The 22,568-nt window shown below is 63.4% G+C and overlaps 1 protein-coding gene across 1 annotated transcript in view; it reads right to left on the bottom strand.

The window, feature by feature from the left end:
- PIEZO1 (piezo type mechanosensitive ion channel component 1) overlaps positions 1–22,568 on the bottom strand; it is a 67,134-nt gene that overhangs the window by 15,604 nt on the left and 28,962 nt on the right. The window contains exons 2-21 of the mRNA XM_050773805.1: positions 17,092–17,187; positions 9,950–10,072; positions 9,703–9,745; positions 9,377–9,515; positions 6,552–6,720; positions 6,208–6,421; positions 5,915–6,086; positions 5,710–5,796; positions 5,541–5,628; positions 4,668–4,768; positions 4,273–4,533; positions 3,367–3,478; positions 3,106–3,284; positions 2,883–3,031; positions 2,589–2,771; positions 2,175–2,305; positions 1,858–2,015; positions 1,580–1,756; positions 939–1,064; positions 666–866 (exon numbers count right to left, since the gene is read on the bottom strand). Of these exons, the coding sequence (XP_050629762.1) occupies positions 666–866; positions 939–1,064; positions 1,580–1,756; positions 1,858–2,015; positions 2,175–2,305; positions 2,589–2,771; positions 2,883–3,031; positions 3,106–3,284; positions 3,367–3,478; positions 4,273–4,533; positions 4,668–4,768; positions 5,541–5,628; positions 5,710–5,796; positions 5,915–6,086; positions 6,208–6,421; positions 6,552–6,720; positions 9,377–9,515; positions 9,703–9,745; positions 9,950–10,072; positions 17,092–17,187 (2,909 nt within the window). The remainder of the gene's footprint in view (positions 1–665; positions 867–938; positions 1,065–1,579; positions 1,757–1,857; positions 2,016–2,174; positions 2,306–2,588; positions 2,772–2,882; positions 3,032–3,105; positions 3,285–3,366; positions 3,479–4,272; positions 4,534–4,667; positions 4,769–5,540; positions 5,629–5,709; positions 5,797–5,914; positions 6,087–6,207; positions 6,422–6,551; positions 6,721–9,376; positions 9,516–9,702; positions 9,746–9,949; positions 10,073–17,091; positions 17,188–22,568) is intronic.

Below are 22,568 nucleotides of genomic sequence, written 5' to 3' on the forward strand. Positions count from 1 at the left end.
CAGTGAGTCGGGGGGAGGGTGGGTGTGGGGGGTGCAGTGAGTCGGGGGGAGGGTGGGTGTGGGGGACCAGTGAGTCGGGGGGAGGGTGGGTGTGGGGGTGCAGTGCGTCGGGGTGGGGTGTGGGGTGCAGTGAGTCGGGGAGGGTGGGGTGTGGGGGTGCAGTGAGTCGGGGAGGGTGGGGTGTGGGGGTGCAGTGAGTCGGGGAGGGTGGGGTGTGGGGGTGCAGTGAGTCGGGGAGGGTGGGGTGTGGGGGTGCAGTGAGTCGGGGAGGGTGGGGTGTGGGGTGCAGTGAGTCGGGGGAGAGGGACTTTCTGGTCCCACCCGGCAGGCCTCAGGCTTGCGGCAGCCCTGCCTGGAGGCTGTGGGCATCAAGCAAGGACAGGGCCAGTGGTGCTGTGAAGAGGGCTGGAGTGGCTGGCAGTTGCCATCATACAGGGGAAAGTGAGGCTCCAGGAGGTGGGCTGTACAGTAGAGCGAATCTACCTTGGCCCCCTGCTTCTTGTCAACACCACAGGAGGCCAGGGGAAGCCTTGCCGGGCCCTGTCCCCCGCCCCCGGTGGCCCAGGCAGACCCAGGTGGGGCCAGGCTTTCGGTGCCTGCACGGTGCAGCCCTCCCTTCTGACGGCCAAGCCCTGCCCCAGGAGGAGGCAACGTCCCTGCCTCACCTCCAGCCCGAATTTGTAGAAGAAGAAGTTGATGAAGTACTTGAGGCAGCCGAGCAGATCCTGGTCCAGCTGCTGGCGGGTGCCACTGGCGAACACGGCCTGGGCAGGCAGCGGGGCCAGCTGGTGCTGCCGGCGGTGGTGCTCCTGGCGCCGGTACACGATGGCCTCGAATACCAGCAGCAGCAGGACCTGCAGGTGGTTCTGCGGGGGGGGCAAGGGTCAGGGGGCAGCCGGGTACTCGTCCGCCCCGCCGTCCACCAGCCCCTCACTCACCTGGATGTAGCCTAGGTTGGGGAACCCTTTCCGCACCCCAAACCAGTTGGCAGGATCCACGGGCCCCCGGTACAGCAGGGACTGGCTGATCTCTGTGGTCAGCAGGTTGGTGCTGTTGGGGGAGGGCTGGCAAGAGACTGGGCATCAGTGTCCCCCTCCTAGGCCACAGTGCCCCCCTGGCCCTGCCTGGAGCCCACCACAGCCACAGCTCCGGGGCAGGTCCACCGCTGCCCCAGCCAAGGACACAGGGGCTGCTGGTCTTGGAGCCACCTTCACGGGGAAGGGGACCAGGTGTTTGAGAAACAGGGAGACCACAGGCAGGGGCTAGGGGAGTGAAGAGAGGTCCAGGGAGAAGGAGGAATGTGTGAGAAAGTGCCAGGCAGCAGCTGCCTGACTGTCTCTCCCCGCCCAGGCCTGGGGTGGGGCCCTCCCCTCCTCACTGCAGCAGACCCTGGGACTCTGCCCCTCCCAGACACCCTTGTGTGCGGGGAGTGGACCCCTGGTCCACAGATCAGGTCAAAGGATGCTGCCTCCAGGAGGCCCCCTTGGCCCCATTGCACTGAAGCAGCTGCCCTGGGAGGGTGGGGCTGCGAACACAGCTGCCTGGAGCTTCCTCCCGTCTCCGCCCACGGGGGCCGTACCTCGGTGCAGTTACTGGAATACTCCTGAGGGTTGACAACCTTGAGCTGGTACAGCATCTTACACACGATGATGACGCAGGTCCACACCGTAGACAGGCAGGAGGCCATGGGTCGGAAGCGTGGGTAGGGCAGGGCGAAGGCCCACAGCACCACCAGCAGCAAGTTCATCACCGACACCTGAGGGCAGCGGGCATGTGGGGCTGGGCTTGGGGAGGACAGCCGGGCAGGCCAGAGCAACCCCACCCCAGACGGGAAGCTGAGGTGCCTGCCACACTCACCTCCTTCAGGGCCACCCAGACGGTGTACAGGGCCACCAGCTTGAAGACGTGCAGCTCCAGCAGCCGCCGCAGGAACACCTGCACCCGTGAGAGGACGTCCGAGAAGCCGGCTGCCAGCTCCAGCAGCCGCTCGGCCACCAGGCCCCACTTGGCTGCGCCTGTGACGGTGTGAGGGTCAGTGTAGGGCGGAAATGGGGAGTCCCAGGTCCCTGTGCAGAAGAGGCTGTGAAGCTCAGAGGGGACTCTGTCAACGACCCCCCAGCTGGGATGTGGCACAGCAGACTGGGTGGCCGCTGTGCTCTGCCCGCCCGACTCACCTTCAGGCACCTGGGTGGCCTGGTGGGGAGTGGCCATGCCCAGCCCCTCATCCCTGGGGCCCTCCTCCTCCTCCTCCTCCTCCTGCTGCTGCTGCTGCTGCAGCAGTGGGGTCCCGCTCACTGCATCCTGCCTGGGAGAGAGTCCGAAAATGGCATCTCCCAACTGGGTTCCTGCCCCTCTCATTTCCTGGGCCTGGAGGAAGCCCTGTTTGCACCGCTGCTACTGCAGCTGCCAAGTCAGGCGCATACCTGCGTCGTAACTCATGCCCACTGTCTCCGGGACCTCCACGCTACTGCCATCCCCTCGATGTGAGCAAATAGAGAATGTGGCTCCTGTCCAAATCCCACCTGTCTCCCTCCCTGGCCCAGGAGGTTGCACCTCTCCAGGGCCAGCCAGGGAGGGCGGGGCCGCACCTGTGAGCCCAGCGTGGGAGGCGCCTGCCGGGCGGGGACACGTGCTCCATGTCGGTGAGCTGCATAAAGGGCCGGTGGAAGTAGTGCAGCTGCAGGATGCAGGCCAGCAGGAAGAAGCCGGGTACCAGGATGCTGGAGAAGAGCTCGGACACGCTGAACTGCTCCAGGCCCAGGTCCCCCAGCCTGCGGAGGGTTAGCATCAGCACCGGCCCGGCCCCTGGCAGAGCCGCTGGAGCCCTGGGGAAGTGCATGGGGTGTCAGCGCCGCTGCCCCACCGCCCCAGCCTGGACTCACTGCTCATCGGTGAAGCCAGTGAGGTTGCGCCAGTAGGCGGGGAAGTCCTGGAACTGGAAGGTGTAGACGGCGATGAGGACCAGCATGGTGTAAGCCACCACGAGCCACCAGAAGGCCTTGAGGAGCTTCCGCCACAGGCTGTAGTAGACCTGCCGGGTGAGGGGGGCGGTGAGGGCCGCGGGGAGGGTCCGTGCCCCAGCCCCCACCCCGGCCCGCCAGCCACCTGGAAGAGGGTGAGGCAGAGCAGGAAGAGGAACATGTAGACAATCTTGTAGACCACGAGGCGGCCGGCGAAGCTGACCACGATGAACATGCCGGCACACACATAGATCCAGTACTTGGCATAGACGCCCTTCACCAGCTCCCCCAGGCTCTGCAGCAGCGTCTGCGTCCGCGTGGGCTCTGTGGGCCAAGCCAGGGGGCAGGCGATGGCATCGGGGCGGGCAGGCAGGAGGGCAACTCCCACCTCTGGCCTGCCACTCACCTGTGTCTGCCACAGTGACCTCCGTTAGCGCAGCTGGAGCCTCTGCCCGCTTTAGCAGCTTCTCTTTCACAAACTGGCGCAGCAGGAGCCAGAAGGTCAGGGTGTAGAGCAACTGCGACAAGAGCGGTATGTCCCAGTCAGCCGGGGGGCCCAGCACCCCTCCCACAGCCAGGGCAAGAGCCCTCAGGGAGGCAGCGGGCACCAGCCCATCTACACCGGCCTCCCACAGGCACGAAACACCCTCTCGCTCACACCCACCCAGAGGCACACGAGCACACACTTCCATACCCACGGATGAGTGCATGGGTTCACACGCGCTCACATGCAGTCACACGGGTTCACTAGTTCACATGGGCACAGATCCATGTACACACATGCACACACATCCACATGCCGGAGTGCACATTTACCCACATGCATGTTCACATATGCCCACAGGCTTATGTGGAGGTGTACACACAGGTGCACGTGTTTGCACACACGGGCTCACAAGTCTCACAAGATGAGACACAACCCACTGGCCTGCAAACAGGTGACCAGACATGATGCTGGCACCCAGCTCACATGGACACACAGGCACCCCGTGAACACATGGCCTGCACAGCTTGTCACTGAGACCCAGGGCTGTGCCAGTGGGCAGAGCCCACGCTCACACACAGCGTCAGGGGTGCAGGGGTGGTGCCCGTGCCAACACAAGGTTGTCTGTTTATTTGCTCAACAAACACTCACTGCGAAGCTACTCTGGGCTGGCCCTGGGTGGGCAGAATGGGGACCCCATTGTGACAGACAGACACGGATCTACCTTCCTGGTGCTGCTACTCCCCTGAGCAATGGACATTGAACAGGACGATGACCCTGACGGGTCCATGCACCCAGGCACCCCTGGATGTGGTGGTGCACACTCACCATGGCGCCAAGGTCCAGGCAGGGGTACCGGGTGTGCTCCAGCCCCAGCTGGCGCAGGCTGACGGGGCCCAGGGTGGTGGGCAGCTCAGGGCGCAGGTCCATGGCCCACACGTAGCGCAGACAGCACAGCGTCATCCCGTACAGCAGGATGCAGGGCGAACACAGCATGGCCAGCTGGTGGCGGCTGCGCACCGTCCAGATGAGGCAGGCCCAGAGCAGCAGCACAAAGGTCAGCCAGCTGTGGTAGGTGATGCTCCACACCTGCATGGCAAAGGGACCTGCATGGCCGCCCAGCGCACCCCCCCCCAGCAATGCCCCACACCTGCGCAGAGGAGGGGGTGCTGCACAGCCACCTTCCGCCACCCCATCCCATCCCGATCCCCACGGCCGCCTACCATCATGGCAATGAGTGCGCACACATAGCTCTGGTCCATGATGAGGTGGCCTAGGCTGTGGAGTGGGGATGCCTCCCTGGGCTCAGCCCGTTTGGGCCGCACTGCAGGCGGGGACAGAGGTCAGCTCCGGCAGGGTGATCTCCAGGCGCCCCCCACCCTGACTATGCCCTAAAATCCAGGTCATGGGCAAGCACACAGCAGGAGGGACAGACCCCCGGTGGCCATGGTGGGCTATGGGCGGAACACACGGGCTCCAGTGGTGGGGCTGACACTGTTCCCCGAGCGTCAGGGATCGCCCTGCCAGCACCTGCTGTTCTCTGGGCCTCAGTTTCCTTGAAAGGGTGGGGCGCACAAGGTGGCCCTGACCCCGCTTCCAGCCCTGTGCACCTGAAGACTCTCGGGACCCCCACCCCAGGGCCCCGGCTTCACTTGTTTCATTCAGAAACACATTGCAAAATGGAAAATCAAGGGTTAGGGTAAAGAAAGAAAGGAGCCAGAAAGAGCCCCCAGACCCTCCCAAGGCGACATGGCCAACACGGAGTTCCCAGGCCAGCCCCTGCCCTGGACGAGCGGCCTCCTGGGGCCACTGGTCCACCTGGAGCAGCTCCCAGAGCGAACAGCACAAGACGGCGTAGCCATGTTTTCTGGGGAGGGGTTGGGAGACTGAAGGGCCCCCCCATGGGGTCTTGGGGATCAACGATGCAGCCACTCGGCTGCCCTGGGGGTCTCAGGGGTCAGGGACACCGACACATGGATGCCCGAGGGGGCAGCAGGCAGCGGTGCTGTGCGAGCATGCGAGAGCGCCAGGCGGTCACCAGGGGGCAGCACCGGCCTCCCCCTTACCAGCCGTACCTCGGAGTGCACGGTACTTACCAGGCCGCTGCCGGATGGGGCTCTGGCCTGTCAACTCGTGCACGATGCAGTTATCAGCCTCCGTGTCGGGTGCTGTGGGCACCACGTGCTGTGGACAAGCAGTGGTGAGCCATGCAGGGGCTGGCCCAGTGCCCCCCACCCTGGCACCTCCACCTACCTGGCTGCTCACCTGGGCAGCCTCCCCATCCTGGGGCCACTGGTCCAGCTCTGCCAGCTCCAGCTCCCGAGTCTCGTCCCCCTTTGCCGCCTCCTTCCTCTGCAGAGACCAGCGCCTTGAGCCCAGACCAGCTCCACACCCCACCCAGAGGCAGGAGGTCCCGAGACCAGCCCATGGTCTGACCTCGGCCCACCCCCCAAGGGTGGCAGGTACTCGCCTGGCCGGAGGGGCGGTGCACACGGAGCTTGCGCAGAGAGGCCGTGGCGTAGCACAGCAGCAGCAGGACGCCGGGGCTGGCATACATGGGCCAGTCCAGGCTGGTGTTGAGGACCAGCACGTGGGGGCTGGAACAGTTCGCAGGACCCACGAAGTCCTTGAGACCCAGCACCCTGTCCAGAGAAGACCTGTCACTGCCCACCACCCCGGAGGCAGTGGGGCCACAGGGGTTAGACGGGCCAGGTGGGCAGGACCAGGGCGGGAGGAAAAAGGGGCCGTGTGGCAAGCCGTTACCTAGCCCAGATGCCGGCAGGCGGGAGCAGAGCCTGTGCCAAGGGCGTCTGGTAGCAGTAGAGGGAGAGGAGATGGCCGGTACTGAAGCAGCCCACTGCGGCGCAGAGTCTGTTGAAGCCCAGAGTGCTGATGGGGAAGTGGCAGGCCCACCAGGTGCAGATGGCCAGGAAGACCAGCAGGTAGACGCTGGAGAGGACCGAGGGGTGGGCGATGCCTGCGGGGCAGGGCAGGGGCACACAGGGTTGTACCTGGCTGGTGTCATATGTCCCACTATCTCCACGGTCATCAGGGAACTCCAAGACCCCTCCCAGTGTGACTGCCAGTGCCCCTGCCTCGGCGCGTACCTGCCAGTGCGAGCAGTGTTACGGCCAGGACCCGCCCAGCCGCCACCAGCAGCCAGTGGGCAGTGACGCGGAAACGGGCGGCCAGCCGTGACCTCCGTGTAGGGGCCAGCGCTGCGGCTTCCTGCAGCCCTGCCGGGGGGCTGGCATCCACATCCCTCTCGTCATCATCCTGCCAAGGTCACGGGCAGGGGCAAGGTCAGGTGTATCACAGAGGCCACCTCTGCAGCCCACATCTGCCCAGCCAGGAGAGCGGGAGGTGGCCACGTCCACAGCTGCCCCTGTGAGGGCCACAGGCCAGCCTCCCTGAGCACAGGCCCCAGCCTCCCTGAGGTCTGCCTGACACCTTCCTACTTCCTCACTCGAGCCCACAGGCCCTGCAGGCCTTCCTGGTAGCAGTTCTCACCCTGGCTGAAGACCCACGGTCTGTCCTGGCAAGTCCAGGCACATGATGACCTTGCCAGGTACAGGCCGACCGCAGGCTGTCCTAGAGCGCCTCGTCACCCTGAACCACGCGCCCAGGGAGCAGCGGGGCCCTGTCTGCACCCCGGGGGGTCTCCAGAGACCAAGCGGGCCTGAGGGACATGGCCAGGCTCCAGGGTCTCCTGGGTACCCCTGCCAGCCTTCTGGGTGGCTGTGCCTAGAAGTTAGGGGTGGTGCTCCTGCCCTTGCCGAGCCTCTGGGGAGACAGAGGCTGCCAGCTGCCTAGAAGTGACAGGCCGGCCCGGGGTCGGGGGAGAGACCGGACAGCCTGTTTTCCCTGGTCCTGACTAAAGATTTCCCAGAACAGCCGTTTCCCAAACACAGGGGAAAGCCAGGGTGTGGTGGAAAGAACACGGCTGTCGTCAGATGCCCCGGCTCTGGCCTGGCTGCCAGCAGCCCAGTGTCCCCATCTGTGACTCGGGGGCTCTCCTGGTGGCTGAGGCGCCAGGCGCCCAGGCTGAGAGCACAGGCTGTGGGGCTGGATGATAGGCACCATCCCAGCTCTGACAGTCTCAGGCAAGTCACTTAGCCTCTCGGAGCCTGTTCCCCTTCTGTCAAACGGGATGGGGGCTTGACGGGACAGATGAGCCAGACCGGTCCTGTCCTCATAGGCCTCCAGGGCTGCAGGGGCTGCTGGGAGGCTCCAAGGCCAGGGGAACAGGGAAATCAGGGCAGGAGAGGCCTGGACCCTGAGCCCACCCCTCTGAGAGACCACACAGCAGCGGGGGGCGAGGCTGGATCAGAACGCAGGGTGCCATCGCTCACGCCCGGGGCTCTCCCACCAGACCCCAGAGCGCCAGGGCTGGGGCTGGAAGGCCTGAGCTCACCCCGTCCACAGCCTGGCCCTGGCCCTGGGAAATCTTCTGAGCAGAGCCGTGAAAAATGAGCATTTCTGGGAGTGGAAAGAACAGAGGCAGCTGCTGTGGGAGGACAGGTGTGAGGCCACCGAGGGGTAGGCCTGGCCCTGATTTGGGCCCCACGTGCCACAGCCACGCTGCAGACGCCCCTCACCTCCTCCAGCGGCCGGCGCCCCTCGGGCTGGCTGGCACACTCTGCCGCATGCCTGCACACACGTTGTGTGTTGCCCGTATGTGGGAGTGAGGGTCTCCCAGGGGCCCTGCCAGGCCGGGTCATGGGGCTTCTAGATCTGGGTTTCAGAATGGTGTCCTGGAGGTGCCTGGTGCCCCCACCGCACTCTGAAGTCTGTCCACACTGGCCGGCCAGGGCGCAGCTGCACGCTCAGGCTCCCATCACACCAAGAGGAAGCTGACCAGAGTCCAGCCCCCCAGCCCCGTCCCAGCAGCCAAGCTCCAGGAAGCTCGGGCCCTCCCTCATCAGCATGGAGGGGCTGACGAGGGAGGGGCAGGTCTCTCAGAGGACAGGCAGCAGCACAGCCCCCACGATGACCGGACCCCCTTAAATGCCCGGAAAAGCCACTCCAGGTCCCCATTCCCGCCTCTGAAATGTGGGTGCCAGCCTTGTTCCATGGTGCGGGGACAGGACAGGCAGGAGGGCAGCCCGCCTCTGCAGGCTGAGCAGCTGCACCCAACCTACCATGTGGCTTGGGGAGCCCCTTTCCCTCTCGGGTCCATGTGCCCAGCAAGCATCAGCTGACTGACGAGTGGGCACTGGGAGGGTGAGGTGGGAGGAGGCTGGGTGCCCGGGGCAGGGAGTTCATGGGCCAGGACACCCAGGTGACCATAAATCCCGGCTGAGCCTGGGGATGGCGAGTGTGGGACCGGGTAGGGGTGAGAGGGGCTGAGCAGCAGTGACGCAGGCCCCAGCTCACTCCCTGCCCGTGGGAGGTGGCCGTAGCTCGGAGATTCCCGGGGCCAGACCTCGAAGTCTCGTAGCAGCTAAAGTTCACTCTGCCTCCCACTCCGAGGACAGAGGCCCTGCTTCAGGCCCGTCGCTCCTGGGGCCGAGGCCCCTGCTGGGGCTCTGGGCCGACAACCTCTCTGCCTGGGGCCGAGGCCTCCCGCCGGGGCCGCCCCTTCTCAGCCCGTCTGCAGCGGCTCTCCAGCCAGACCCACTGCCCAGCACTGCAGGTTCCCACCACCGCGTGGCCCCAGACAATCCCCCCGTGAAGAGTTTCTAAGGGCAAAACAGACACCACCTCAGGGCCTGGAGGTTTCCCACCAGAGGCAGAGCCCGGGTAGAAACAGGTCAGAAAGGATAGAACCGCAGGCTGGGCCCGGGGTGGGACATGGAAGTTCCTCCCCTCTTTAACACCAACTTACAACTAAAAAGTCTACATTTGTTTTTAAAAGATTAACCCTCAAAATGGCTGAGACCACAGCTCTCAAATGACCTCCCTGACACATGGGTGATGCAGCTGCCCTCACCAGCTCCTGCGTATGTGGGCTCTGCTGGGTATTCCTTGCAAGGCGCCCGCAGAGGCCGAGGCAGACAGAGGAGACCACCAAGATGCCCAGGTCAGGGGCCACCAGCCGGATGGCGTTGGGAATGTCCTTCAGGTCCAGCCTGCGGAAAGCAGGGAGCAGCCGCAGTCAGAGCAGGAGGACAGGCGCGGGGGAGAGTGCGGATGGAATGTGGATGAGTCTCCAGGTCCCCATCCCCCTCTCCCGTCCCTCCTGGGTCCCCCCACTTCCTGGGGCCTGAAATCCCCAAGGGAGGCTCGCTGGTTGGGGGTGGGGGGGACGGTCTTAACCTTGTGACCCCTATGTGTCGCGAGAGGGTCTCCCAGCGGCTGCCTGCGGAGAAAGACAGAGGAACCCAGTCAGGCTCTGCCCAGTCAGCACCACGACCCAGTCATCCCTGGAGTGTTTCACGGGGACCATCCAGGCCAGACATAAATCAGGCTGAGTAGACCCCCCCCAGGAGACTTGGGGTCACTGCATGGCCCTCTCCCTGACCCCCAGGATGGCTACCCCTGTCCCGCCCCCTCAGCGACTCACAGCTGGGTCCCAGGAGCTGGTCCAGGTGAGGTACAGTGTGCAGGCAGATCTGGAGAGCGAGATGGGCCACCAGGAAGAGCAGGCTGAGGCCCAGCAGCGCCCGCAGGAGGCGGCCTGTGTGACCTGCGGCAGAGTGGGTGGGTGAGGCTGGTCCTGGGGATGGGGAGGGGCCCCAGCCCAGGCCAGGCCACTCAGCCCGACAATAGCCCCCAGCCAGGTCAGAGCTCGGAGGCCTGAGACGCATGCCCGGCATGGACTCAGGACCCCAGCAGGCAGGCCGGCCCCACTCCCCACGCCCTCCCAGGGCCACTCGTGTCACTATTCTGACAAGGAGCCAGGCACCCTCCTGGGGGTGGCAGCAGGATGGGCCTGGGGCCCACAGGCAGGAAAAGGCCTCCCAGGCTTGGAGGCTACCACCTGGGGTTTGCTCACTTATCCAGCAAATATCCGTCACCGTTCAGTTGTGGAAGCAGAAGAAATAAACACAAGGAGACGCGAGAAGCTCCACCTCACCCCAGTGGGGGCTGCAGTTGGATGGAGACCAAGGCATGGGGAGCGCCCCTGAGCAGCCGTGGCCAGGGTCGGGGTTGGGGGTGGCGAGGGGGCTCCCCCTGAGCAGCCGTGGCTGGTGTGGGAGCGGGGCCAGGATGGTTCTCGAGAAAAGTGGGGCGGGCAACTGCTTCCCTGGGGCTGAGGGGCCGCAAGGAGAAGTCGCATCTCTATGCATGGTTCCCAGTCCCCATGGCAGCCCTGGCATTTCAGGCACCTGCTGTGCGCCAGGTTGGGCCCCAGACCGCATACTCTCTCGCTGTGTACCTGCACCTGGCAGGAAGCGGCAGCACCATCCAGTTGCCCGGCAGCCTTGTCCTGCTCCCAGCTGCCTGTGGCCCCACTGGACTCAGCCCCCCAGCAGGGAGGCCTTGGGCTGCAGAGCGGGGGCTGGGCGGGCACCGCCTGTGGCTGGGGGCACTCAGGAGCCCTGACTTCGCCTCTGCTCTCTGCACACATGTGGACAGCTCACCCTCCAGCAGGGGTCCGGACCAAAGTCCTTGGCCCACCAGGTTCTGAGTCCTGAGCCCAGGGCTGTGGTCAGCTTCCCTCTCCACCCCAGCGCCTTCTGGCCAGAGCCTCTGGGCCCTCACCCTGGGGCAGCGACTCCTGTACCACCGGCCACGAGAAAGTGTAGAGCAGCTCGGGCCCTTCTCACAACTTCGTGGAGCTCAGGGACATTCAGGGTCTGGGTCTGGGTCTGGGTCTGAGGTGGTGAATGTCACCACACACCTGCCCTCTCTCGGCCTCAGGGCGCCAACTTAGGGCCTGTGTCCACTCTGTTCAGTTTTTTGGGCACAGTCGGTGTTAGGCGACAGACTCGGGATTGGCCTTGGACACTCAGCTTCCTCTTTCTGGAGTGATGACTCGTGACCCACGTCCAAGGCACCCTGCATATCCCTAAGCCTGACCGCGAGGCAGCACTCAGGGATGCCCGGGACCCCCATCCGCACCGCCAGGCAGCCGAGGCAGGTTTGGACCAGCTTCTCACTCACGCCTTCCTAGGGTTGCCCCAGGCCCTGACCTGCTGACCCTGCAGCTATGACCTCTGACCTGTGGAGGGTGGGAGGGGTGAGCAGGAGGGAGAGTGGGAAGGAGAAATGGAAAACAGAGACCAGGAAGAGAGGCTGCAGCCCCAGCACTAGCAGGAGCCACCACCAGTGGGGGCTGTGCAGGGCTCCTGAAAGACAGGACCTTCCAGGGCCTCCCTGCCCCGAACCCACAGGGGCCGGGCTTCTCACTGCTCAGAACCCCTGTGCCGGGCTCCTACGTGCTGCGCCAGCCGCTCTTCAGCAGAGCACAAGTCTGGCAGCAGGAGGGCACCAGGCAGGGGCCCGCGTCTCCGCCTCTGTCACTGTGGGGTGACCTGAGAGCACTGACCCGGGGAATGGGCTCCTGCCAGGCCTGCCCAGGCACCTGGGCTGTGAGTCCTGCTCGCTGCATCCTCCAGCCTGACATTGAAGTGACCTTGCCAGCGGGGCCCTCCGTGGCACTGGGCACTCAGGGAGAGCACGTGCCATTGCAGAAGGTATTCTGAGTCCTACAGAGAGAGACCCGCAGGGCACCTGCCCCATAGGCATGTGGAGCTCCTGCTGGTGCTGTCAAGGACCCCCCGGGCACCAAGAGGACATCTGGGCCCTTGAACAGCCAGGCTGATGGGTTCCCTGCACACACGATCCAGCAGCCTGGGAAGGAAGTGCCTGACCAGAGACCCCTGGGCAGGGAGGGGCTCCCAGGCCACCTGGCTCCCGCCCTCCTGCCTTGCCCTGCACAATGACAGTCCAGGATGTCCGTCTCTGGCTCCAACTCGGAGGTCACTGCCTCCCTGTTGTCCTCCTCCTTCCCCTTTCCCTGCCTCCTTCCTGGTTCAGTTCTCGGGCTGGCCAGAGTGTCCTGGTCTGGACATGTTAGAACGGCTGGGCCATGATCCCTCCCCCAGGGTCGAGGGGGCCGCAGCCTGGCCTGGAGGCCACCCCTGGCCGTGTGGCACGACCGCTCCCTGCCTGGGCTGGATCAGACTAGGGAGCTGAGAGTTCGAGGGGCACCCCCGGAAGAGACACTGCTGGAGACGGGAGGGGGCCCGAACGTGCAGAGGGACCGAGGTCCTGCTGACCTGCACGGGGCAGGGGGGTGCACACAGAGGCCGAGGGGGCACCCTGACGCCGGCCCTCTTCTCCCATGCAAACAGCATGACCTCTAGGGGTCAGATGGCTTTCTCCTTCCTCCACCTGCAGCCCCTGCCCCCACCCACCCCCTCACGCTCCCCCTGCAGGTCCCGCCCCCAAATGCAAAGCTGCGAAAGCCAGGCTGAGCCGAGGATGGAGATCAGGCCACCTCCTCAGGGACCCACTGTTGCCTCTTCCAGGAGCCCAGGAGGCCGAGTGGGGTCTCCTGCCCCCGACTCCAACTCCCTCCCGGCAGGACACACCCTATAGGCCACGGCCCAGCTTACAGTGCTCTCTCCATGCTGGGAAAGGGAGTGAGAGGAGGCTTGGGCCAGGGACCCGCCCAGCTCTGGCAGGCAGCCGCCCATCTGCCTTTGTTCCTGAACCACTGTGTGGGCCCCGGCCCATCCGCTGCCTGCTGGAGGGAGCCCATGGGGAACGGACTGTTCTTGCCACCCCTATCCATGGCAGGGGAGGGGCTCAGCATGGCCCTTGCCCACCCAGAAGAAGGTGCAGGGGGCCGGGCACAGTGGCTCACAACTTTGGGAGGCCGAGGCGGGTGGATCACCTCAGGTCAGGAGTTTGAGACCAGCGTGGTCAACATGGTGAAACCTGGTAGTCAACATGGTAGAACCCTGTTTCTACTAAAAATACAAAAAATAGCCAGGCGTGGTGATGGGCATCTGTAATCTCAGCTACTCAGGAGGCTGAGGCAGGAGAATCACTTTTACTTGAACCCGGGAGGCGGAGCTTGCAGTGAGCCGAGATCGCGCCACTGCACTCCAGCCTGGGTGACAGAACGAGACGCTGTCTCAAAAAAAATAAAAATAAAAATAAGGTGCCGGGCTCCCCTTCCAGCTTGCAGGGCTCTCAGGAGGAAGCAGGAAGGGGCGGGGAGGCCCCAGGGCACCACAGACCGGATGGTTGACAGAGCACGGACCTCCCCCAGAGCTGGAGCCCTTGGACCCCTGCCCAGCCTGCAAAGGCTCAGGGGCCCCACCATGGCAACGTCCTGATGAGTGGTCTGTAGACACCACCCCACACCTGCTGGACGAGGGCCGGGCCTGATCCATGGGGAGTGTGGAGCTGATCCTTGGGGTGTGCACGGGAGCCCCCCGGAACCTGATCCGTGGGGTGTGCATGGGACCAGCCAAGGGACCCAGGGTGCCTTGAGGCTGAGCCATGACACCCACCAGCGACTGAGCTAGGGCTGAGCTGCAGGGCCACGAGAGGGGGCTTTTGAGGCAGAGGATGGAGACTACACAAGGCTGGCAGAGCGGGGGGACCAGTGAGGCTGAAGAGGGTGGCAGGGCCTCCGTGCAGGGGGCATGGTGAGATGGGGGAGTGGTCTCTCTCCAGACAGCAGGGTCAGTCTTGGAGGTGGGTTTTATCCTAAGGCAGGATGGGGCTTCTGAGTCCCTAAATGACAAGCAGGTCTCTGGGAGCCGACCCCTGTGGCTCTGCCTGCAGCCCCGCCTGGACCACCAGGGTCTGTTCCCACCGCCCCAGCCCCTCTCCTCCCTGCTCAGTCTGAGCTCAACCTCCAGCCCCGCAAGGGTCAGGCTGACGCCTACAGGGGGACCAAGGCCCGGATGGCGTCAAACCTTCCACCAGGGCCGCGCCAAGCCCAGCAGCTGCACAAATCATAAAGCCCCGGGCACTCGGCTCGGGCAAGCCTCACACTTTCCTCTCTCCCTCCTGGAAAACTGGGCAGCGTCTCCATCTCTGAAAGGCCCCTGAGGAGGCTCAGGCAGGGAAGTCCTCCCGGGTCCACTCCAGATCTTCCCAGCCCAGCTCCTCCCCTGGCCTGGCTGGACGCCTGCCTTCCCTCACTGCCGATCAAAGGAAAGTGTTTCCAGTTGCGCCCGGGGCATGAAATATTTACGGAACAAACGGGGAAACGCCAGGGGCCTGGGAACAGATAGCACCGGCTCCACAGAGCAAAGGGGAGGCCCAGGATGGGGACCAGGATGGGGAGGTGCCCACCCATCCCCAGCCATGCATCCTGGAGAGGTTTTGGCCTCGGGTCCCAGCGACTCCCAGCACTCGGCCGCACTGGGCCCCTCCCCAAAATGCCTCTCTGCACCCCTGAATTCTACCCGTGACCCAAGATCAGTGCCTGTGCTGGGCACAGTGACTCGCACCTGTAATCGCAGCATCTTGGGAGGCTGAGGCAGGAGGATCACTTGAGCCCAGGAGGTGGAGGCTGCAATGAGCCATGATCATGCCACTGCCCTCCAGCCTGGGCAACCAAGCAAGACCCCCACTCAAAAAAAAAAAAAAAAAAAAAAAAAAAAAAAAAAAGCACGGTAGCTCATGCCTGTAATCCTGGCCGAGGCGGGTGGATCACCTGAGGTCAGGAGTTCAAGACCAGCCTGACCAACATGGTAAAACCCCTGTCTCTAAAAAAATACAAAAATTACCCGGGCATGATGGTGGGTGCCTACAATCCCAGCTACTCGGGAGGCCGAGGCGGGAGAATCACTTGAACCCGGGAGACGGAGGTTGCAATGAGCCGAGATTGTGCCACTGCACTCCAGCCTGGGTGACAGAGCAAGAATCCGTCTCAAAAAAATAAGTATAAAAGACCAGTGCTGGCCGGGCGCAGTGGTTCAAGCCTGTAATCCCAGCACTTTGGGAGGCCGAGACGGGCGGATCACGAGGTCAGGAGGTCGAGACCATCCTGGTTAACATGGTGAAACCACGTCTCTACTAAACATACAAAAAACTAGCCGGGCGAGGTGGCGGGCGCCTGTAGTCCCAGCTACTCGGGCCTGAGGCAGGAGAATGGCGTGAACCCGGGAGGCGGAGCTTGCAGTGAGCCGAGATTGTGCCACTGCACTCCAGCCTGGGCGACAGAGCGAGACTCCGTCCCAAAAAAATAAGTAAAAAAGACCAGTACCCGCCCCAAAGCACCCTGAGCTAGGAGGGAACCTGTGGGATGCTTCCAGCCAGATGTGGCGAGGCTGGAGGGTGGCCTCCCACCTGCAGCTGGCAGAATGATGGACCTCAAAGATGCCTGCATCCCAGTCCCCAGAATCTGTGAACACGGGAGCTCACACACAGAGGGGAGTCCAGGCAGCAGACGAAAGCTGCTCAACAGCTGATCTTAAACCAGGGAGGTCGGCCTGGATTAGCCGGGGAGGCAGATGGGACGCAGCCGCAGGGCTACCGTAGGGGGAGAGGGAGGAGAGACGGGGTGTGATCCTGACCCCACCCCACTGGCTCTGGAGATGGAGGGAGAGGCCCCAAGCCCAGGAAGGTAGGCGCCTGGAGCAGCTGGAAGAGGAAGCAAATCCTCCCCAGAGTCCCCTGGAAAAATGCAGCCCGGTGGACACCTCACAGCCACAGACAGGCCCCCATGCAGCCAACCTGCTGCATCCAGCACCTCCCAGAAGGTGGTGCCCAAGAGCGTGCCCCCACAGTCATGCCCCCCGGTCCTGCTTGGCCTCTTCTCCGCCCTCTGCTGGGGAAGGTCTCTCGTTCTCTACACTTGCCCTCCCTGGGAACCTTCCTTCCTTTCAGCGGCTCTTCACCTTCCAAAACCCAAAGGCCAGCAGAGGGCCCGGCCCCACCCACGTTTGGCTCATGGCCTTTGGGGACAGGTCTCTGAGTGTTTGTTCCAAAACCCGCTCTCCTAAAACGTGGGCACAAAATGGACATGGCCCCCACAGGGCAGGCAGGTGACACGTCACAGGATGGAGGGTTTGCCGCCACCCTCATCACCCAGGCTGCAGGCTTGGCGTGTGGCCTCACTGCCCTCTGTTTGGAGGATACGGGAGAGAAGCACAGTCCTGGCCCGGCTCAGACCCCAAGGTGGTTCCCAAGGCGGGCCCCAGCTCCCCACCGGCAAGTGGGTCAAGGTCAACTGAGGTCCAACTCCACGGCGGGCAGCGGGAGGGCGGTAGAGGCGGCTGGAACTTCCACGCCACCAGAGCCTTAGCAGGGAGGAAAAGTGCCTGGAGCCTGCAGGGAGCGGGCAGTTGGGGCCCACCCACTCCCTGTGGCCTCCCAGGGGACACAGGGACTCCACCCCTGTGGCCCCCTTTGCCTCCAACAGCCCCTGCAACACGGATCAGAAAAGATTCTGAGCTTAGCTTGGGGTCTACGATTAAAATAAGAAACTTTGATGGCTGGCGTGGTGGCTCACAGCTATAATTGCAGCTACTTGGGAGACTGAGGTGCGAGGATTACTTTAACCCGGGAGGCGGAGCTTGAAGTGAGCCAAGATCGCGCCACTGCACTCCAGCCTGGGCGACAGAGTGAGACTCCATCACAAAAAAAAAAAAAAGAAAAGAAATTTTTCTCGGGACCCCTCACCTTTCACCCCGGGTGGTTGAAGGTGAGGAAACCTGTATGAATTTTGGCCCCAAACGAATGTCCACCCCCTCCCACCCTGAGAGCACGGACGGGGTCCCCTGGCCTTACCTTGGAGGCTGTGCCGGGTGGGGCCAGGGAACCAGGGCAGCAGCAGCAGGAAGAGCAGGTAGACCAGCGAGAGCCCGCTGAAACGGAGCAGGCAGGCTGCGGGGAGATGGATGTCAGCTGCGTTGCCAACAGAGGATGGCCAGCCCCCACCCCAGAGGACAGCGCACCCACGGCCCAGCTCGTCACACCCCCAAGGCCGTGTGCCCTGTGAGTGCTGCCCTAGGCCGGAGCCATGGAAGCCCCCACGAGCTTCCGTACGTATCTCACGCACACCACACCATGCCACGCCACGGGCACCAGCCTCCCAGTGGGGCACTAAGGTTGTGACCCATCTTCGTACCTTGCTTTTCTTCCTTTAAAAATGCTATTCTTGGGCCGGGCGCGGTGGCTCACACCTGTAATCCCAGCACTTTGGGAGGCCGAGGCAGGCGGATCACTTGAGGTCAGGAGTTCAAGACCAGCCTGGCCATGGTGAAACCCCATCTCTACTAAAGATACAAAAATTAGCTGGGCGTGGTGGCGGGCACCTGTAATCCCAGCTACTCGGGAGGCTGAGGCGGGAGAATCGCTTGGACCTGGGAGGTGGAGGCTGCACCGAGATCACGCCACTGCACTCCAGCCTGGGTGACAGAGCAAGACTCCATCTCAAAAAACAATCAAACAAAAAATGCTATGATTCCTGCGCCCAGCACGTGTCTGGGAGCCCTCGCACAGGTATGGGGCGGTGGGACACAGTGTGCCCTCAGCCCAAACACTCTACGTGGCTGCACTCGCCGAAGCCGCCGCACGGTGTCCCGTGTCTGCCCTCCTGCCTCTCTCAGAAGGTCCTGGGGCCTGGCCTCCCACCCTCGCCTGAGAGCCCAGCCAGTGTTTGCATCAGTCCCAAGCACACAGCTCCCACGCGGGGTCTGCCTGGCACTTGCACTGATCTGACAGGGTCCAGAGTCAGGGAGGCTGCGCCTGCCACGCTCCAGCCAGGCCTGCTTCCTCCTAGGAACGTGAGGTTTGTCAGGAGATGAGGGCTGGGACCTGATATGGTCTCCTTGCAGAGGACCTGGGGGGCCACTCAGCCTTTCTGGGGCTAGCGGGGAGGACACTGGGATTGGAAGGGCGCCTCTTGCTGCCTGAGGGGCACCAGCAGCCCACCCTCCACCCGCCACCCTCCACCCACCCTCCAGCCGCAGGGCCCTGGTCAGGAGGCTGAGGAAGGAGGCCACAGTGAGCTCAGACCCGTGTCCAAGCGAGACCCGTGGCTGCTGCTCCCACCATGACCCCAAAGTCCCAGCCAGGGTGTAGCCAACCGGGTCCCTCCATAGTCTGGCTCTGTGCCCAGGGGAGGCCATGTGTGCCACCGTCTGCCCCATCCTTGGTGCCACAGGAGCCCCGGGAAGTCTTCTGGAGGGAGGCCCAACCCAGCCCAGCTCTCACCGTGACACCCGCCTGCCCCTCAGTCCCCAGGACCCGAGCCTCACCCTAGACCAGGGGCATGGAAAACGCAGGGTGAGTTAGAGGACGCACAGGCAGAGGAAGACCCCGACCTCCACGGACAGCACGGGAGGCCTGGCCTTTCAGCCTGGGGGGCCTCCAGGCCCGTCTCCCCATTGGCACCATGGGGTTGATGCTTGCACCTGAAAGGGCCAGGGGCACATGGCAAACTCAGCAAGCAGAGCCCCTCCCTTCCCCCCCTCAGCAGCTTCACCCTTCCACCCTCCCAGAAGCAGACACGAAAGGTTCACGCTCGGGATGGCTACGGGCTGAAGGCGGCCTCGGCTTAGTACACGCGTCGCAGAGTCCAGGGCTCCAGGGGGCACCACCCGCCCTGCTGGACACAGCAGCCTTCCCCAGCTCCCCCAGGAGCCCTCCCTGAAGTTAACATCCCCACTTCCTCCCATTAATGCATCAAGCATAGCCATCGGCTCCATGCTTTTAAACCTAAAGTTTTTTGATGATTATACATTTTCATAAAAAAAAAATCAATAAGATCTGGCCCAAGAGGCAGGAGGAAAATGCATTCACGACAAAGGCTTCTGAAGTTTGCGCTTGTTCCCTAGAGCTGCACTTTCCAGCCGGGTGGGTTCTGCCCCAGCCCTGTCCCCAGAGAAGGCGGCACCTCCCCTCTGCACCTGTCCGGCCAGGTGGCAGCCGTCCATGCGTCCATCAGAGCAGAGGAGCTCACAGTCTGACCTGCCAGGAATGGCCAATGCTGAACAAGTTCAGGTGCACCAGGGTTGGGTTCAAAGCCCGTGGCAGGGCGCCCTAGTGTGGCGTGGACACCAGGCAGGGCTCCTGGAGGCAGAAGGGTAGGTCCTGGGGATGAAGGTCGCCAAACCCTGAGGCTGTGGGAAGGCCAGGGAGGTCGTACCATGGGTGCGGTTTCCTTTGGGAAAACGAAGAAGTTCTAGAGATGGGTGTCGGTAACAGCTGCACAACTATGGGAACGTGTTTACCGCTGCTGACCTGTGCCCTTAAATGTGGCTAACATGACAAACTTTAGGCCGGGTGTGGTGGCTCACGCCTGTAATCCCAGCACTTTGGGAGGCCAAGGCAGGTGGATCACTTGAGCCCAGGAGTTCGAGACCAGACCGAGCAACATGGAGACCCCATCTCTATAAAAAATTACAAAAATTAGCCAGGGATGAAGGTGCATGCCCCTGGTCCCAGCTACTCGGGAGGCTGAGGCGGGAGGATCACTTGAGCCCAGGAGGCTGCAGTGAGCCATGATCGTGCTGTTGTGCTCCAGCCTGGGCGACAGAGTGAGATAATCTCAAGAAACAAACTATAAAATGGCAAGTTTTATGGATGTATATTTTGCCAGAATAAAAAAATAACCAGCCCCTGAAATCTGCAAAGGATTGTCAGAAGCCAGAGTCTGAGGCTGCAAGGGGCTGGGGCTGGAGACGAGGCAGGTGCAGGGGCTGAGGATGGAGATGAGGGAGGGCCTGGAGCCGGAGACCTCCCTGACCGCCCTGCCCCCGGCCGAGCCAGAGGGGAACCTTGAGGGGCAGAGTGGAGTCAAAGGCAGAGGGCGTGGGAGGCACTTTGGCAGGGGTTCCCCAGCAGCTCAGCGTTACCCGGCAGGGCAAGTCCCCTGCCTGAGACCAGGACCCACCACGGGCCTGCCCCGGGGTGATCAGCAACATGCCCCCCAGAGTTTGTTCACTCATTCATTCATTCATTCATTCATTCATTCATTCATTCAATACCCAGCAGGTCCCACCAGGCAGCGGGCTTGGTCTAGGGTCTGGGGACGTGGTGGACACTTGGACAGAAAACTAAGGCTTGTCCCAGGTGGTGGCCACTCACCAACAACACAGACAAGGAAAACGCTCAGAGAGGCAGAGGGCTACTTAGCCCAGAGCCCACCCGCTCGCCCGGGGATGGGCTGAGACAGGCGGGCCCTGGCTGGTCTCCCTGGCGCCATCTTTTCTGTCAGCCTTGCCGCAGACACCAAGCAGGGGCGGCCTGAGGGGTGGGATAAGAAGGGGGCTCGGGGTTACAGCCCAGCCCACCATTCCTCCCATTATCTGGTCTTGGGGTCCTCGGAGTAGCCAGCTGGCAGGGCAGGAGTGAGGAGGGGCCAATGCTCCAATCCCCCCATTTTCAGATGGGATGGGCTCTGAGAGGGGAGGAGCTCCCGAGAGTGGTCAGAACCCAGGTACAGGCGTCCTGGCCGCAGGGTCACGGCTTTTTGAAACCCTCCTTGTATCTACCTGTGTTGTCTATGCAGCCAGAGGTGCTGTTGGACGGTCTAAGTGTGTTGATGTGGCCTCAACTGTGACTTTGTGGGCTAAAGCCAGAGGGGGAGACACCAGAGCAGGCTGCCTAGAGGAGGCGGCATTACTTTTGGCCTTGAAGGTTGGCTCCAACTTAGGGCAGGTCAGAAGCTTCGTGGATCAGTCTCAGGCAGAGAAGGAAGAAACTCGGCCAGAGGGGAGGTGGGGCCCGAGACAACCCAAGGAGCGAGGACAGGAGCCTGCCCTACCCTGTGGCTCCCACGTTCCCATCAGGAGCTGCCCAGCCTGGGCCTGTGACCCTGTGAGGGTAGTACCTTTTCCTGAGTCAGCAGCAATGGGATGGGGTCAGAGAGAGAGGTGGCTCCTGAGCCCCGACCCCCTCGCCCCACCAGCACATGCCTCTTTGTGGCCCACATCCAGCCCCTCGGGAAGCAGAGAGCCCGGCCATCACCCATCCATAGACCCTCATCCGACAGCTGAGGGAAGCACAGCCGGGAGCGGAGAGGCTGCCCCCACGGTAGCTGCTGGGCCCCTGGGTATCCAAGGGCTGGGCTGGCCTCTGCTTTCAGTGGGTGCTGGCCAGGAAAGCCACAAATGCCACATGGTGGTAACCAGGACCACACACCACTCCACCGGAACATTCCACACAGAGGGCTGGACACCACCCACTCCCACTGGCCCACAGGAAGACCTGCCACGGGGATGTCAGATGCCTGAGCCCTCCCGCCAGGACGCAGCTCCTGGGATGAGACCCTTGCAGCTGGCCCACACCCGGGTGGGAGAGGAGAACCTGCCAACCCTCGTTCCCTGTGGCGACCGAGGAGCCGCCCGCTCCGAGCCTGGCCTCCTCTAACATGGGCTGAACCAAGCCCGGCGAGGCCTGAAGGACTGTCACAAGGAGGGCTGCCGGCTGGGCCTTCCACAGCCTGGACACCTCACACCTTTCTCCCTCCAGGAGCCACGCAGAGACCCAAGGCCAGGATTTTGAGCCCCCCTTGAGCAAGGAGTCTCCGTGAAACAGCCGGTGCGGCCTGTGTGTGACCCCACACCGCCGGGGCCCGCAGGCCAGCGCTGGCCGAGAGCAGGAAGTGGTGCAGAAAGACCGCGGCCAACACGGACAGGTGACCCGGGACCCACAGGAGCTGAGGCTGCACAGCAGAGCGGGCAGAGGCGAGCTGGGGGCACCGTGTGAGCCAAGGCCCCAGTGCGCCGTCCTGCTCCACACCTGCACAGGAGCTGAAAGCTGGGACTGGAGGGGCCCCAGACCGAGCAGCTGACCCTCCCACCCTAGGACACCTTTTGTGCCCCAGGGAGAGGGGAGGCCTAACCAGAGGGTGGACGCACCCGCGGCCATCACGTCACCACCGTCCCCAGTGCAGGCATGGGGCAAGGCCTAACCAGAGGGCGGACGCACCCGCGGCCATCACGTCACCACCGTCCCCAGTGCAGGCATGGGGCAAGGCCTAACCAGAGGGCGGACGCACCCGCGGCCATCACGTCACCACCGTCCCCAGTGCAGGCATGGGGCAAGGCCTAACCAGAGGGCGGACGCACCCGCGGCCATCACGTCACCACCGTCCCCAGTGCAGGCATGGGGCAAGGCCTAACCAGAGGGCGGACGCACCTGCGGCCATCATGTCACCATCATGGCCATCACATCACCGCTGCCCCCAGTGCAGGCACAGGGCTGGGCAATCTGTCCTATATAATCCTGTGGCACTAGGCAAGGACCACAACTGTCAC

This window comes from Macaca thibetana, chromosome 20, assembly GCF_024542745.1.
Source record: "Macaca thibetana thibetana isolate TM-01 chromosome 20, ASM2454274v1, whole genome shotgun sequence".
NCBI lineage: Eukaryota > Metazoa > Chordata > Mammalia > Primates > Cercopithecidae > Macaca > Macaca thibetana.